This window comes from Homarus americanus, unplaced genomic scaffold, assembly GCF_018991925.1.
Source record: "Homarus americanus isolate GMGI-L3 unplaced genomic scaffold, GMGI_Hamer_2.0 scaffold44651, whole genome shotgun sequence".
Lineage (NCBI taxonomy): Eukaryota > Metazoa > Arthropoda > Malacostraca > Decapoda > Nephropidae > Homarus > Homarus americanus.
In genome coordinates this window covers 88631-107667 of record NW_024713059.1, presented here as the reverse complement: position 1 = coordinate 107667, position 19037 = coordinate 88631, and the positions used below count along the sequence as shown (strand labels likewise).

The 19037-nt window shown below is 45.3% G+C and overlaps 1 protein-coding gene across 1 annotated transcript in view; it reads left to right on the top strand.

The window, feature by feature from the left end:
- LOC121865665 (probable 3',5'-cyclic phosphodiesterase pde-5) overlaps positions 1-19037 on the top strand; it is a 115407-nt gene that overhangs the window by 47353 nt on the left and 49017 nt on the right. The window contains 2 exon segments of the mRNA XM_042365190.1: positions 8528-8684; positions 14272-14313. Of these exon segments, the coding sequence (XP_042221124.1) occupies positions 8594-8684; positions 14272-14313 (133 nt within the window). The 5' untranslated portion in view covers positions 8528-8593.

Sequence of the window (19037 nt, the reverse complement as noted above, 5' to 3'; positions counted from 1 at the left end):
GGACGATAATAGTGACGATTTTAACAAGATGATGACGAAGACAACAACGAAAATAGTGACGAGTTAACGAGACGATAAAGACGACAACAGCGACAAGAGACAGTAAGACTGACCCACATATGTGTTATGGCTCTCTCCTCCTCATCCAGTCCTCATCCTCCTCATCCAGTCCTCATCCAGTCCTCCTCATCCAGTCCCCATCCAGTCCTCCTCCTCCTCCTCCTCCTCCTCCTGCGGCTCACCTACTGACTGACTGGCTCACTGACTGACTGACTGCTCTCGTCTGGTTAATGAGGCAGCGACTGTGTTTTTCTCCGGGGGAAATTATCCTCCTTTTGGGGTGTGTGTGTGTATGTATGTATGTATGTATGTATGTATGTATGTATGTATGTATGCGTGGTGACATTTACTAGATATCCATTAAGTTTGGTTTGGATACGTTAGATTAGGTTAGGAATGGGGTTAATTATTTATAGTTTGTAATATAACTATTCACCTAAACTTACCACTTCCCCTCATTCACTGTATAACACCTGAATTATCTGCTCGACAACACAACACGTAAATACTGAAATATTATGAAAAAGATGAAAATAAACTAAAAAATCACCAAATTAAAAGGAAATCAGATGATGAACAAATACTCTTAAGAAATTGTCGTCTAAAATCACTAATGAGAACGTAGAGAACAGGTATACATTGACCTACCTGTTGGTAATTAAGGCTGATGTCAAGTGGAGTCATAGATACAGGTACAGTATAGGTTTTTGCTATATAGTTAGGTGATTAAATATTTGGCTGTCACGAGGTTAGGTTAAGTTAGATGGTTTAGTTACCGCCACAAGGTTGGGTTAGGTTAGGTTAGGTTAGTTACCGTTATAAAGTTAGGTTAAGTTAGTTGGCCTAATTTAACTGTCATAATGTTAAGTTAAATCAAAGGGGTTTATTTATTTATCTCACCGTCTACAGTTACAGACAGACAGACAGACAGGCAGACAGATAGAAAGTAATTAAAACAACAGAGAGAGAGAGAGAGAGAGAGAGAGAGAGAGAGAGAGAGAGAGTTAACTAGACGGGTAATATCAATTAAGTTTAGTCTAATGAACCTTCCGACCAGGTAAAAAAAATATATACCTTGTCCTAAATACTCAACGATGCCTGGAAATAGATATAGATGGATAGATGGATAGATGGATGGATATATGGATGGATAGATGGATGGATAGATAGATAGATGGATAGATGGATGAATAGATGGATGGATAGATAGATAGATAGATAGATAGATAGATAGATGGATGGATAATTGGATAGATGGATAGATAGATAGATAGATAGATAGATAGGGGTGAAGAATGAAGGGAGATTAAGGAAGATGAAGAAGAGGAAGAGGAGAAAAAGGGAAGAAAATAAGAGGAGGAAAAGAAGAAAACTCTTACCGGTCATCATATATTTCTTCCCGTCCGTCAAGACTTGTCCTCGTTAGTGGTTGCTTGAGGGGAGGTGGGAGGGGGGGGGGGGTGGAAGAGGGGTGAGGGAAAGAGAGGAAAGAAGTGAGGGAAGGAGAGGAAAGAAGGAGGGAAGGAGAGGAAAGAAGTGAGGGAAGGAGGAGGAAAGAGGGAAGGGGAGGAAAGAAGTGAGGGAAGGAGAGGAAAGAAGTGAGGGAAGGAGAGAAAGAAGTGAGAGAAGGGAGAGAGGGGAAAGAAGGAGGGAAAAGAGAGGAAAGAAGTGAGGGGGAAAAGAGAGAAAGCAGGAGGGAAAGAGAGGGCAAAGAAGCGAGGGGAAGGAGAGGAAAGAAAGAGGAAGGAGAGGAAAGAAGTGAGGGAAGGGGAGGAAAGAAGTGAGGGAAAGAGAGGAAAGAAGTGAGGGAAAGAGAGGAAAGAAGTGAGGGAAGGAGAGGAAAGAAGTGAGGGAAGGAGAGGAAAGAAGTGAGGGAAGGAGAGGAAAGAAGTGAGGGAAGGAGAGGAAAGAAGTGAGGGAAGGAGAGGAAAGAAGTGAGAGAAGGAGAGGAAAGAGATCAGGACAAAATAGTCGTTATGGTAAAAGATTCTCAGCATGAAGGGAATAAGTGTTAAGAGAAAAGAATTGCAGAAAAACGAAGGAATAAGGAATAAATGGTAGGTGTAAGGGATAAGGGAAAGGAGGTGTATAGTGTAAGGAATGAATAAGACGCAGCGAGGTGTGTGTGTGTGTGTGTGTGTGTGTGTGTGTGTGAGTGTGTGTGTGTGTGTGTGTGTGTGTGAAGGGGGTAGGAGCTCTTTTGCTGCAGGTAGGGTTAAGGTTAGCGTCAGATCAAAGAACTTCACTACAATAGGTGTGTTTCTGGCCCGTAGGTCGTGTAAAGATGTAGGTCTATTCAGAGTCAAAAGTTTATTTAAAAATATAAGTGTTATTTTAGTTATGAGGTACAGGCGCAGTTGTTTATGTAGTACAGGTTTAGGTATGAGGTACAGGCGCAGTTGTTTTTGTAGTTCAGGTTTAGGTATGAGGTACAGGCGCAGTTGTTTATGTAGTACAGGTTTAGGTATGAGGTACAGGCGCAGTTGTTTATGTAGTACAGGTTTAGTTATGGGGTACAGGCGCAGTTGTTTATGTAGTACAGGTTTAGGTATGAGGTACAGGCGCAGTTGTTTTTGTAGTTCAGGTTTAGGTATGAGGTACAGGCGCAGTTGTTTATGTAGTACAGGTTTAAGTATGAGGTACAGACGCAGTTGTTTATGTAGTTCAGGTTTAGGTGTAAGGTACAGGCGCAGTTGTTTACCGTCTTGACCATCTGTAAACAGGAAGAGGAAATTGTTAAGTACTGTAAATAAGAAAAAAAATCGCATAGTTCAGTTGTCTAACATAACATAACAATCGTCCTGTCAAGCTGATCTGTAACATAACATAGCATAACATAACAATCGTCCTGTCAAGCTGATCTGTAACATAACATAGCATAACATAACATAACATAACAATCGTCCTGTCAAGCTGATCTGTAACATAACATAGCATAACATAACATAACATAACAATCGTCCTGTCAAGCTGATCTGTAACATAACATAGCATAACATAACATAACATAACAATCGTCCTGTCAAGCTGATCTGTAACATAACATAACATAACATAACATAACATAACATAGTGTGAAATCAGAGTTAATTTAGAGGTGAATTAAATGTGGGGGGTCGGGGAAAGGGGAGGGTGTGGTGGCTGATTAAAAGAACGTAAGTATGATAGACTATTGACTGTTGCTAGACTATGATAACAGGTTGTAGGTGAAGTATGATAACTGCTGCTAGAGTATGATAGAATCTTCGTACTAATGGGAGTATAATTAATAGTTGTGTTGACCTCTAGCTTAAATACGGTAATTAAATATTTACCATTACCCATTACATGTTAATTAGTATTATTAGTATGTTAATATATCACTCCATTGTACCTCTCACGGTTAATTACACTGAGTTAAAGTAAACATTGTGAGGTATTATAATGTATTCATCAGTCTCTACTACGGCCGCTGTGTGTTGTCATAAGGCTTAGTGAGGCTTATAATGAGGCTTAAAACATTACCTTGGGGATTGAAACAACAAGCATGGTATTGTGTGGTGCCGTTACAACAGAGTAGTAAGGCAACTTTTGAGGGCAATGACAAAACTGTGTGTGTGTGTGTGTGTGTGTGTGTGTGTGTGTGTGTGTGTACAAAAAGGAGAGTCTTGCACTTTATGACACAAATATTAAACACGGCACACACACACACAGTGGACGTCGCCAAGCAGTGAGGTATCAGGGCTTGGTCTCTACATTCCAACACCTTACCTGCGGTGTTCCCCAGGGGACCAAGATGGGACCACTGTGCTTCCTCATCCTGATCAACGACGCTCTATCGGACACTCCTCACAGGTGGAAGTACGTGGATGACTGCACTGTGGGGGTTTCAGTGGACAACACCGCACCAGACTACTCATCGCTCCAAGGCACCCTGGGCAGGCTACAGGCATGGACTACGGAGAACAAGGTCACCATCAACCACACCAAAACCGTAGTCATGCACATCAATACCGCCACCACTCCAGTGCAAGCCCCAGCAGTCATAGTGGGTGCCCATCCTCTCCAGCTGGTGCAGTCTGCCAAACTCCTGGGTGTAACTATAGACAACAAACTTGACTGGAAAGCCCATGTAAATAACACAGTCAAGGCAGCCTCGTACCGTCTCTACATGCTACGAAGACTTAGGTCACTTGGGACACCCACGCCAGAGCTGAGGACCATCTACAACGCCTTTATTCTCCCCAAACTAATGTATGCGTCACCAGCCTGGTCGTCTTCTCTCAACTCCACCCAACAACGTCAGCTAGAGAAGGTACAGAAAAGGGCCTGCAGAATCATGCTCGGCGCAGAATACTCCGGCTACACCAACGCTCTCTCCACCCTGGAAATGCCATCCCTCAGTGACCTCCACCACCAAGCACTGGAAAGGGTTGGCCGTGGACTACTGCACCACCCTCGCCATCGCCACCTCCTGCCACCGGCAGCCCCCCACCCAACTCGCGCAGTCCGCCACTGCAACAAAATTCAGCCCAAAAGAGCCCGCACCGATAGATATAAGAACAGCACCATCCCATCTATTGTTAAAATAATAAACAACTCCTGATTTATGTACTGTACAGCCCTGTAAATGTATTTAATGCATATTATATCATTATGTCTAAATCAAATGTAAGTCTGTATATTTTCAGCCACTGGCTGCAACTCTATTAATAAACCGCTTAGTATTATTATTATTATTATTACACACACACACACACACCTTCACCATCTTTGATCTGACCTCTCACCATCTATCACCTGACCTCTCACCATCTTTGACCTGACCTCTCACCATCTTTGACCTGACCTCTCACCATCTTTGACCTGACCTCTCACCATCTTTGACCTGACCTCTCACCATCTTTGATCTGACCTCTCACCATCTATCACCTGACCTCTCACCATCTTTGACCTGACCTCTCACCATCTTTGACCTGACCTCTCACCATCTTTGACCTGACCTCTCATCATCTTTGACCTGACCTCTCACCATCTTTGACCTGACCTGACCTCTCACCATCTTTGATCTGACCTCTCACCATCTATCACCTGACCTCTCACCATCTTTGACCTGACCTCTCACCATCTTTGACCTGACCTCTCACCATCTTTGACCTGACCTCTCACCATCTTTGACCTGACCTCTCACCATCTTTGATCTGACCTCTCACCATCTATCACCTGACCTCTCACCATCTTTGACCTGACCTCTCACCATCTTTGACCTGACCTCTCACCATCTTTGACCTGACCTCTCATCATCTTTGACCTGACCTCTCACCATCTTTGACCTGACCTCTCCCTGCCCTCACAATAGACCGAACTACTATACTTACACAATATTAACCCCTCCTTCTGCCACTACTACAGGATACACAAAGGGTGACGTCTGCAATCACGTGAAGTACTAAGGTGGAGTGAGGGGTTCTGCACCTCCCTCCCTCCCTCCTTCAATCCCTCCATCCCTCCCCCTCTCTCTCCGTCCTTCCCTCCCTCCCTCCTTCCGTGACCTCCATTAATATCATGACCTCCTCACTGTCCCTCCTCTACCCCCTCCTCTACCCCCTCCTCTACCCCCCTTCTCATCTTTCACCACAACCACCACACCTTCTTCCCTCTTCCTCCTTCCCCTTTCTTCCCCTCGTCTCCCCCTTTTCCCTTCTCCTTCTCCTCCTCTCCTCCCTTCCTTCCTCTTCCGTGTGATATACCGTTAATAGCCAAAAGGTGACAGGTGTTTTTTTTGACCTAATAGTCTTTAGGGTCTCAGGTCCCGGTAAGAAAACACCAGCTTACAGACCCAACCACAATATTGCTCTTACGTGGTCTTGTTTTGTGTAGGGAGAAAAATATTAACTACTACTACTACTACTACTACTACTACTACTACTACTACTACTACTACTACTACTACTAATAATAATAATAATAATAATAATAATAATAATAATAATAATAATAATATCAACAATAATAAATCGAAGAAAAAAAAAATATATATAAATTAATAAATAATAATTGGTTCTCTGTGGGGGTGGGGGTGAGGGGGGGGTGGGGGAGTGAGGGAGGAGGGGTGGGGATGGGAGGAGGGACCCTAATATAAATGGAGACTCAGGTGAGATATATTTTCTTAGGTAATATATGTTTAATTTTTTTTTTTTTGGGGAGTATTTTTGTTTTCTTTACTCGTCTCCTCGCCCTTGTCTCCATCAATATTGTCTCCATCAATATTATCTCCATCATTATTATCTCCATCATTATTGTCTCCACTAGTTCCTCCACCACTACTTTCACTACCACCACCAAGTACCTCCTACACCATCCCTCCCACACCTCACCTCTCCTCCCACACCTCTTCTTCCTCCTCCTCCTCCCGCTGCAGATGGAGTCATTACTTAAGTGTCGAGTTTTAGTTTAACAAATTTATTGGCAGAGCTTGTAGTACAGTTTGCCTATTCTGAGTAATTCAGTCAGGTCTTGACACTGAGGGTGGTATCACTTCTCACTGTCACGCAGGACAGAGGTTCACACACAAAGAAATACATCATATTCATTAACAACTATAAATGTATAGAGGTCAGATTCATATGGATAATGTCACTGTTCACTGCCATGCAGGACAGAGGTTCGTACACAAAGAGTTGCATCATATTCATTGACAGTACATATACATATATGTAAACACACACACACACACATATACATACATATACGTATATACATACACATATACATGTACACGTACATATACATGCACACACGCACACATACATACATATACGTCGGTCAGATTCATGTGGGTAATGTCACTTTTCACTGCCATACAGGACAGAGGTTCGTACACAAAGAATGCATCATATTCATTCTCAGATTAACCTACTTCAAGATTTGCCTCTAATTACCCACACCTTTGTTTTTTTTTGTGTTTTTACTACCAGGAATATCACCTTACGATGTGTGTGCGCGCGCGTAAGAGACATGTGACGGACGTGGGAAAGGAGCCCGTCACAATAGGCGAAGGGAGGGGGGGTGTAGAGAGAGGGAGGGAGGAAGGATGAAGAGGAAGATAAAGGCGAGAGGGGGATAGGAAACTGAGTGGGATGGTATACGGGAGGAATGACGAGAGGGAAACGGAGAGGGAGGAAGCGACGAGAGGGATGAAGCGATGAGAGGGGGATGGAGAGGGAATTGAATCTGAAAACTGCATCTTTTATTTAACCACTTTCCTCCCCCCGCCGCCACCACTCCTAATAAACATGACCAGAAACTCCTTGAGATATATATACAAGAAAATGAAAGATAAATACTACCTCAGAAAAAGTTACAGACTCGAGATATTAAAGTTGTGGTTTGAGAAAGATTCGTCATGGGGAAACCAGAATCAGAATTTGAGTTTGGATGATTGAGATTAATTTAACTTTTCGTATATATAGAAATAATTTTAGATATTGTGCATGAACCATGAATCTGTAGTAAGGTATTGATGAAGAGCTAAGGGGAAAAAATAGGGAAATCTCGTCAAGTTTCTCCCCAGGAGTTGAGGAGAAAAAGTAATATCGAGGGGAAAAAAATCCACTCAAATTTACTAGAGATGGAAAGTCGAGGGAATGAATCTTACTTCCGAAGAAAACTATTATTCAATGTGGTTCAGAAGTCTATTTGGATCTCGTGTTTTTTTTAATTTGATAATATATTTTTTTAGACCCATGGAACATTGTAAGATACGAGGAATGTAAACAAAGGAAATAATGTTTATATTTAAGGGTTGGTTATGGGTCCATTTGAGATATTGCCCAAAGTTTCCTTAAGGTCCATGATACTATACCATTAGATTGATGATGCAGACCTTCTTACATGGGCCAATAACTTGTTGCTTGACACTTTCTACATGCTAACGTACTTATATCTTGACCTTTATTAATTTATCTATTTTTTTCCCTCATTTATTATTATTATGTCTTTGGTCTTTTTCCTTATCTTTATGTCTCTCATTTATTATCTTTTATCTCTTACTATTTTACCTCCTTCACCTATCATGTGTTCATCCTCCTGTTCTTTGTTATTTCCTTTCTCGTCCCTCACCTCTCACTATTTCCTCCCTCCCTTTCTCTCACCTCTCACTATTTCCCTCCCTTTCTCTCACCTCTCACTATTTCCTCCCTCCCTTTCTCTCACCTCTCACTATTTCCTCCCTCCCTTCTCTCACCTCTCACTATTTCCTCCCTCCCTTTCTCTCACCCCTCACTATTTCCTCCCTTTCTCTTACCCCCTCACTATTTCTCCTCCCTTCACCCCTCACTATTTCCTCCCTCCTTTCTCTCACCTCTCACTATTTCCTCCTCCCTTTCTCTCACTCACTATTTCCTCCCTCCCTTTCTCTCACCCCTCACTATTTCCTCCCTTTCTCTTACCCCCTCACTTAAACTCCCATCTTTCTTTTTACCAACAGAGGAGGTGTCAGGGGAGATGGTGACAGTACCTGAGGGCCCACCCGGAGTTCCTTGAGTCTTGGCTGATGGAACAGGTGGAGCTGGACACCTTGGAGCGCTGGATGATACGACGTACACAGCGGGACAAGCAGAAGAGTCTTGAGAATGGCACAAACGGTAAGGATCTGTGGTGGGGTGTGATGTGGAGGTGGGTGTGTTTTTAGTTATGCCGGAGTCTTTCATGTGTACTATGGTTAAACTCCTAAGAGCTTTTCTAAGACTAAATCATCATCATCATCATCATCATCATCATCATCATCCACCAGTCATCATCACCACCATCGTTTTCTATACCTGCGTGGGTTAGACGTGATTACCTGGTGGCAAGGAGTCCCAGTTGTCCTCAGGTAAATTTGGTGTTATGGGTCGATGGCTTTACATCACTGCGCCCGCCCACTTACCTGGAATGGCAGTGTGTGTGTGTGTGTGTGTCACCAGAGTGCATATATATCTATAGACGAAATCTCTTATAAAACTCAAACAGGGTTTAAGAGGTATTAAACGCTATTCATCGTTTTAATTATCACAAACTTCAAAAACCTTTCATAAAAAAAATAGCCATTGTCTTATACGAGTTAGTTGAGATTACACATTATTATCATGTTAATATTTGTGGGTGAGTGAGTGCAGAGTGGGTGAGGGAGTGGTGAGTGAGTGAGTGAGGAGTGAGGAGGGAGGAGTGAGGTGGAGTGGAGGAGGAGTGAGTGAGTGAGTGAGTGGGAGAGTGAGTGGGTGAGTGAGTGAGTGAGTGAGTGGGTGAATGAATGAGTGGGTGAATGAGTGAGTAAGTGTGAGGAGAGGAGTGAGTGAGACGTGAAACTCGCGTCCCCTCTTGTATGAATCTGATTCATTGTTTGTTTACGTAAATATCTACCAAGATTTTGTAAACACCTCGGTGTAAATAAATATATCTCAGCCTGGTGTAAACAAACCTCTATTAACCAGGTGTAAACAAGGTCGTATGTCTCTCTCTCATCTCTCTCTCTCTCGTTCTCTATCTCTCTCTCTCTCTCTCTCTCTCTCTCTCTCTCCAGTGTACATATCATACATAATCTAATATAATATACGTTAATTAAATGTTTCTCCACAGGTATATATTAAATTAACAATTATTCACATTATATAAAAAAATTGCTGTAAATAGATAACAAACTATTTTTTTTAATGTCCATTTGTCATTAATAGTGAACATATATGCATTTTCTGCTATCTGTCAATGTCTTGTTCAGGCGCGTCAACCCCAACACCCCCACCCCACCCCTACCCCACCCCACCCTACCCCACCCACTAACCCTACCCCACCCCACCCCACTCCCCCAATTCCCACCCCACCCCACCCCACCCTCACCCTCACTCCACCTCACCCGACCTCCCACTTCCCCCCACCCAACCCCACCCGTGACCATATCGTTGCCAGAAGATGATCTTCTTTTCAATTCCTATCACAACTCAGGCGACTCAACAAGGCGTCAATAGGTGCAAGAAGACGAATAACGCCTCGACAACACCCAGCCGAGCACCAGTCACGTGTTTACCTTCCAATAAACTAAAGGAGAGTTATTTCGGTGTTGATATTTGTTGGACAAATTGGCCCGGAGGAGGAAATTCATCTTGGGAGAGCTCTTGTGAGGATTTTCCGGGTCTCAGAAGATAGTGATTTGAGTGGTGTATTGTGACGGGTTGTAGAGTGGAGTGATAGGAGAGGTAGTAGGGAGTGGGGGGGAAGAAGGAAGGAGGGAATGAGGGAGAGAGAGGAGAGTGTTGATTATATGTATGATGTCTAAAAACACACACACACACACACACACACACACACACACACACACTCACACACTTACTCTGTCACACGATCCATTTATCTCTTCTCTCTCTCTCTCTCTCTCCTGCCGATAAATGACTTAAAATGAAAAAAATAATAATTCATTCACTCGACTTGTAAATGACCAGCCAATTGAAGCATAGATCAAACCTAGGTGTCATCAAAGACCTGACGTAATTAACTAAACCTAAATAAAAACAAAACAAAAAAACGAAATAATTGGATTTTTTTTTACGATTTTTTTTTTAGGAATCGTTTTCTGTCACAATATGGAGGTGTTAATTAATTTCAGGTCATTTGATGATTGAAGATTTTATTTAATTTTTTTAATTTTGGGGCTTTTATTTTTTTTTTACCAGGTCTAAATTATGATAAGTGAAATCTTGAAGACGTTCCATGTTACTTGTTCCTTGAAGACTCCGCTTGTTCCTTGAAGGTAGCATAGGCGGGGAGGGTGAGGACAGATGATAACGGAAGGAAGTGGAGTGATAACAAGAGTGGAAAGAGAAGAGGAGAGAGTGATAACGGGAAACAGAGAAGATGATAATGGGGTGAGAGGGAATGTTAACGAAGAGACTGGGAATAGGAAGAGGATAATATCGAGGACAGAAGAGAGGACAATAATGTATGGAGAGGAAGAGAAAAATAATGATTGAAATGGCGCACTTACAGGAGGGTGGTTCTGGCTCCTCCTCCACGTCACGTACTCCAACCCTCCCCTCCTCCCTGTCACGTACCAACAACCACCCCCCCTCCTCCCTGTCACGTACCCACAACCACCCCTCCTCCGTCACGTACCCCCAACCACCCCCCCTCCTCCACGTCACGTACCAACAACCCTCCCCCTCCTCCACGTCACGTCCCACAACCACCCCCCCCTCCTCCCTGTCACGTACCAACAACCCTCCCCTCTCCTCCACGTCACGTACCCCCAACCACCCCCCCTCCTCCATCACGTACCAACAACCACCCCTCCCCGTCACGTACAACCCCCCCTCCTCCACGTCACGTACCAACAACCACCCCCCCTCCTCCACGCACGTACCCCAACCACCCCCCTCCCTGTCACGTACCCACAACCACCCCCCTCCTCCTGTCACGTACCAACCACCCTCCCTCCTCCTGTCACGTACCAACAACCACCCCTCCCCTCATCCCTGTCGTACCCCTCCCCCTCCTCCACGTCGTACCCACAACCACCCCCTCCTCCCTGTCACGTACCAACAACCCTCCCCTCCTCCCCTGTCACGTACCAACAACCACCTCCCCTCCTCCCTGTCACGTGCCCCAGCCACCCCCCCCCATCCTCCCTGTCACGTACCAACAACCACCCCTCCCCTCCTCCCGTCACGTACCCCAACCACCCCCTCCTCCTGTCAGTACCCACAACCACCCCCTCCTCCTGTCATGCCAACAACCCCCCTCCTCCCTGTCACGTACCCACAACCACCCCCCCCCTCCTCCTGTCACGTACCAACAACCCTCCCCCTCCTCCACGTCACGTACCAACAACCACCCCCCCCCTCCTCCACGTCACGTACCAACAACCCTCCCCTCCTCCCTGTCACGTACCAACAACCACCCCCCCTCCTCCGTCACGCCAGCAACCCCCCCCTCCTCCACGTCACGTACCCCAACCACCCCCCTCCTCCCACGTCACGTACCCACAACCCCCCCCCTCCTCCATCACGTACCCACAACCCCCCCTCCTCCCCTGTCACGTACCAACAACCCTCCCCCCTCCTCCACGTCACGTACCCAACCACCCCCCCTCCTCCACGTCACGTACCCCAACCACCCCCTCCTCCCTGTCACTGTACCCACAACCACCCCCCCTCCTCCATCCACGTACCCAAAACCACCCCCCTCCTCCTGTCACGTACCAACAACCACTCCCCTCCTCCCTGTCACGTACCCTAACCACCCCCCTCCTCCCCGTCACGTACCCACAACCACCCCCCTCCTCCACGTCACGTACCAACAAACCCTCCCTCCTCCCTGTCACGTACCCCACAACCACTCCCCTCCTCCACGTCACGTACCACAACCACCCCCCCCCTCCTCCTGTCCTGCACCCACAACCCCCCCTCCTCCCTGTCACGTACCAACAACCACCTCCCCTCCTCCCGTCACGTACCCCAACCACCCCCCTCCTCCACGTCACGTACCAACAACCACCCTCCCCACGTCACGTACCAACAACCACCCCCTCCTCCACGTCACGTACCCACAACCACCCTCCTCCACGTCACGCCAACCACCTCCTCCACGTCACACCAACAACCACCCTCCTCCACTACGTACCAACAACCACCCCCTCCTCCACGTCACGTACCAACAACCACCCCCTCCTCCACGTCACGTACCCACAACCATTCTCCTCCCTGTCACGTACCAACAACCACCCTCCTCCATCACGTACCAACAACCACCCTCTTCCACGTCACGTACCCACACCCCCTCCCCTGTCACGTACCAACCACCCCTCCTCCACGTCACGTACCAACAACCACCCCCTCCTCCACGTCACGTACCCACAACCCTCCTCCTCCCTGTCATCATACCAACAACCACTCTCCTCCACGTCACGTACCAACAACCACCCCCTCCTCCACGTCACGTACCCAACCACCCCTCCTCCACGTCACGTACCAACAACCACCCCCTCCTCCACGTCACGTACCCACAACCATTCCTCCTCCCCTGTCACGTACCAACAACCACTCTCCTCCACGTCACGTACCAACAACCACCCCCCTCCTCCACGCTCACGTACCCACAACCACCTCCTCCACGTCACGTACCCACAACCATTCCCTCCCTGTCACGTACCAACAACCACCCCCTCCCTGTCACGTACCCACAACCACCCCCTCCTCCTGTCACGTACCAACAACCACCCTCTCCTCCACGTCACGTACCAACAACCACTCCTCCCTGTCACGTACCAACAACCACCCCTCCTCCCTGTCACGTACCAACAACCACACCCCCTCCCTGTCACGTACTCACAACCACTCCTCCTCCACGTCACGTACCAACAACCACCCCCTCCTCCACGTCACGTACCAACAACCACCCCCTCCTCCACGTCACGTACCAACAACCACCCTCCTCCACGTCACGTACCAACAACCACCCCCTCCTCCACGTCACGTACCAACAACCACCCCCCCTCCTCCACGTCACGTACCAACAACCAAATCATAGTTGTTGAGGACCTTGGCAGTGCGGTGTCTCTGTGGAACTTTCTCAGCCGCGAGTTTCTTCAAATTGAAAAACTTTGACCTGAGAAACTATCCAACCTAACCTAACCTAACCTAACCTAACCTGTTTCTGCATTCTTTTAAATACTTATTAATTATTTTTACCACCCAAAATACTAAAACTATGAATGATCTTTATTTTCTTCTTTTTTACAAGTATTTACGTAAAATAATCGTCAGCGTTTTCTTGTAAATATAGAACAGGTGGTTATTTTATTGATATAATACCCGTACTATAAATTTGGTCTATAGTTTCAATATATCAACTATAATTCTACCTGGAATTATGATGTGTTCTAATTTAATACTCGAATTTGTCTATGAGTCTAATATACGTATTGGTTCTAGTTCGTTTTGTGTTATCTGTATACCAACCCGTATCTAAATCTAGCTTGTAAACGTATAATGTCAACGTTTCACCTAATCCTATGTCTACTATGCCGGAATCAATATACAGTCCAGTGCCTCTGTGTACCTGTGATAATAACTAAATCAACTATATTTTTGTGTAATTAATTTTGTAAACTTTATATAATCTTCCGTTGGTTGTGTCACTTTTTTTTAATTAATAATAACTATATAAATACAGTGTACGTTTTGTTTTATTTTAAATTTCAAGTGCCAGCTCCGACTACAACTGCTCCACTTAAGAGGTTGTCAAGTAAGTGTTCCTCAGTTACCAGCGCACTTTTTTTTTCTTTCCTTCACAACTCTATGTAGTGGCGTGACCTGACCTCACCTGACCTCACCTCACCTGACTGGATGGGAAACAGTCTTGATGTATTTTGGACATTTACACAAAGCATTCCGAAGTACATATGTAGAATATTACACACACACACACCCACCCACCCACCCACCCACACACACTGATCAAAATACGTAAGGACTTGTTGTTTTCAAGGAGACATACACGAAACCCTAACCACTGTCCATCTGTAACTACCCACATACAGCTCGTGGTTTGGGGGGCGCTCACTGTATTTAACTTTCCATGGTTAACGACCCAACCACGAGTTTTATTAACCAAGTGAAGGTGGTGTTCTTTGCTGTCTTATTAACCACAATTTTCAGAGATTGTGGTTGAGGAGGTAGTCAAAGACCTTCTGCAGTTTCTGTCACTAGTCATGGCGAGTTCTTGAAGGTCACGCTTTCTAGATAGAGTGTAGCCTCTACGCACAGACTTTGCAAGTAATCACGTAGTTGCCTGACCACTAGTTAACTACAGCAACGTTACCTGACCACTTAGTTAACTATACAGCAACGTTATTCCGACCACTTAGTTAACATATAGCAATGTTACCTGACCACTTAGTTAACTACAGCAACGTTACCTGACCACTTAGTTAACATACAGCAACGTTACCTGACCACTTAGTTAACTACAGCAACGTTACCTGACCACTTAGTTAACTATACAGCAACGTTACCTGACCACTTAGTTAACTATACACAACGTTACCTGACCACTTAGTTAACTACAGCAACGTTACCTGACCACTTAGTTAACTATACAGCAACGTTACCTGACCACTTAGTTAACTACAGCAACGTTACCTGACCACTTAGTTAACTACAGCAACGTTATCTGACCACTTAGTTAACTACAGCAACGTTACCTGACCACTTAGTTAACTATACAGCAATGTTACCTGACCACTTAGTTAACTACAGCAACGTTACCTGACCACTTAGTTAACTATACAGCAACCTTACCTGACCACTTAGTTAACTACAGCAACGTTACCTGACCACTTAGTTAACTATACAGCAACGTTACCTGACCACTTAGTTAACTACAGCAACGTTACCTGACCACTTAGTTACCTGACCACTTAGTTAACTATACAGCAACGTTACCTGACCACTTAGTTAACTACAGCAACGTTACCTGACCACTTAGTTAACTACAGCAACGTTACCTGACCACTTAGTTAACTATACAGCAACGTTACCTGACCACTTAGTTAACTACAGCAACGTTACCTGACCACTTAGTTAACTATACAGCAACGTTACCTGACCACTTAGTTAACTATAACAGCAACGTTACCTGACCACTTAGTTAACTACAGCAACGTGACCTGACCACTTAGTTAACTATATAGCAGCCTCATTACAGACATCTTTTCTGTTGTCTTGACGCGGGAATGACTATTAACTGGAAAAACCACTTCGTCTCCCAAACTACATTCACCACAGATAACAGTTGATGGGTTAAACTCTAGTGCACCTGGAGCTTGTTAGTCAGTCAGTTACAAGATCCGTATTACCAGGCCGATGCAAATGGATATAACTCACAATTGAACGGAATTTAAAGTGTTACAGCGCCGCCATTTTCCAGCCATTACTCAGCCATTACTCAGCCATCTTACAGCCATTACTCAGCCATCTTACAGCCATTACTCAGCCATTACTCAGCCATCTTACAGCCATTACTCAGCCATTACTCAGCCATCTTACAGCCATTACTCAGCCATCTTACAGCCATTACTCAGCCATTACTCAGCCATCTTACAGCCATTACTCAGCCATTACTTACAACAGATTTCGAGTTCACTGTTTACACTTTGTACACTTTCACAACTCTCTCTCTCTCTCTCTCTCTCTCTCCTATATCCTGTTTCCAATCATATTGATCAAGGAAATATCCCGAGCTACAGACTGTTCCTCTTTCCTGCCTCTACCACTGGGAAACACCCGATTGCTTGGCCTCGTCTCTCCTCTCAGTAGTGAAGAAAAAAAATCTATGACTGTGTTGAATTCTTTTGGTATCATTTCTCGTCTCCCCATCTCATGTTATCAGACCCGGAAGTAATGTAACGTAATTTTTAAGGCCACAGTAATATTTCCGGGTGATATTAAAGTATTTTGTTCTCTAGTTATTTGTTGAGGTGAAGTTAGTTACTGAAACGCGAGAACTCACTATCATAAATATGTGTCGGGAGTGTTTGGTAGGACTGGTGACTATACACACACACACACACACACACACACTATGAACAACACAAGGGGCTAAGATGGTCGGCAAGAAGCCAGTTTGCTATATTATGAAGAAACTTAAACTATATAGGTATTATTGGAACGGGTATGAAGTTCGTATGTCATCACTGAAGACTTCTAAAATGTTCCTTTATCAAAACAATGTGTGTATGGCGAGGAATGTATATTAACAAGATCATCATGTTTTATTTAAAGAAGAAGCTATTTTTACCTTTGTGAAATATACACCTGTGTTCTATTTAATATTTTCATAGATTTGGGATAGTGTTTTTTCATATATTAGTAGTATTTTATTTATTATACGCATGATTGGGTACATGCTAATAACGTTGGAGGGTTGGGTGTATTTTTAAGTATGTTGTATTGTATTTATTTTTTTAATTTTATACTTGACTAACGCCGCTAATGATTGCCAGCTCTTCTTCATTCATCCACATCAAAGCATCAATACTAATTACTGGCAGGATATAAAGCATAAGTCCTCTCAAAAAAAAAGTCCGAGAAATTAAAAAAAATCCGAGGAAAAAAAATCAGAGGGTCTGTGATATAAATGATTGGACGAACGGAGGCATCTTGTCAAGGTAAACAAACCGGGCAAGTCTTATAAGGATTCTCCATGATTCTGTTGGTGAAATGACGATCCCTTATTTGAGACGAGAAACCTTCCTAGTGCTGTCATAACATTCCCTTAACTCTCAGATACACACACGTACACAAACACACACACGTACACACACACACACACACACACACACACACACGTACACACACACACACACACACACACACACACACGTACGTCTACGTCTCCTGTTGTCATGGTATTAGATATTTGAGGTCTTGTTTACTGTCGTGTGTGATCCATCAATCCATTCTCTGAAATTACCTCTAAATCCTTCATCAAACACAAGGTGGAAAAAGGGATGAGACGATAAGTAACCTAGATTCTGATTTGCTCACTGAACACATCCGTAGAACGCCATTGGCTACCTGTGTGTTGTCTGGTGGGCGGTGGTGCCACATCTCACAAAACACGCTAGCAACTGTACCTGTTGTAATTGGAGGCAACTGTACATACGTGTCAGTGTTACAAGGACACGTGTCTTCGCTGACGAGAAACGGAAGCAATCAGTCCATAAGAAAAATGCAATTTCGAAAAGCTCTTCCATCACAGGTACGACTTCAGTCTATCTTATTTACAATTGATCCCCGCGGCAGGTGTTTCATGTTGGTTCAATTTGTGGCGCATCACTCCCATCAGGTGGTAGTGTGGTGCATCACTCCCATCAGGTGGTAGTGTAGTGCATCACTCCCATCAGGTGGTAGTGTGGTGCATCACTCCCATCAGGTGGTAGTGTGGTGCATCACTCCTGTCAGGTGGTAGTGTGGTGCATCACTCCCATCAGGTAGTGTGGTGCATCACTCCCATCAGGTGGTAGTGTGGCATCACTCCCTATCAGGTAGTGGTGCATCACTCCTGGTATCACTTGCCTGTGGTAGGTGTGGTGCATCACCTCTGTCAGGTCACTCCCGTCAGGTGGTGCATCACTCCCATCAGGTGGTAGTGTGGTGCACACTCCTGTCAGGTGGGTGTGGTGCATCACTCCTGTCAGGTGGTAGTGTGGTGCATCACTCCCTGTCAGGTGGTAGTGTGGTGCATCACTTCCTCAGGTGGTAGTGTGGGTATCACTCCTGTCAGGTGGTAGTGTGGTGCATCACTCCCATCAGTGGCCTATCACCCCACATCACTCCCATGCAGTGTGGTAGTGTGGTGCATCACTCCTGTCCGGTGGTGGTGTGGCATCACTCCCATCAGGTGGTAGTGTGGTGCATCACTCCTGTGTGGTGGTGGTACCTCATCACATCCCTCCCCGTCAGGTGGTAGTGTGGTGCATCACTCTGTCAGGTGGTAGTGTGGGTGCAGGTGGTAGTGTGGCGAACTCCCACATCATCACTCCTGTCAGGTGGTAGTGTGGTGCATCACTCCTGCCAGTCAGGTGGTAGTGTGGTGATCACCCTGCAGGTGGTAGTGTGGTGCATCACTCAGTCAGGTGGTAGTGTGGTGCATCACTGTCAGGTGTAGTGTGGTGCATCACTCCTGGCCAGGTGTGGTAGTGTGGTGGTGCATCACTCCTGTCAGGTGGTAGTGTGGCATCACTCCAGGTGGTAGTGTGGGTGCAGTCAGGTGGTGTAGTGGTGGTGCAGCATGCCAGGTGGTAGTGGTGCATCACTCCCATCAGGTGTAGGTGTGGTAGTGTGGTGGTGCATCACTCCCATCAGGTGGTAGTGTGGCATCACTCGTCAGGTGGTAGTGTGGTGCATCACTCCTGTCAGGTGGTAGTGTGGTGCATCACTCCTGCCAGGTGGTAGTGTGGTGCATCA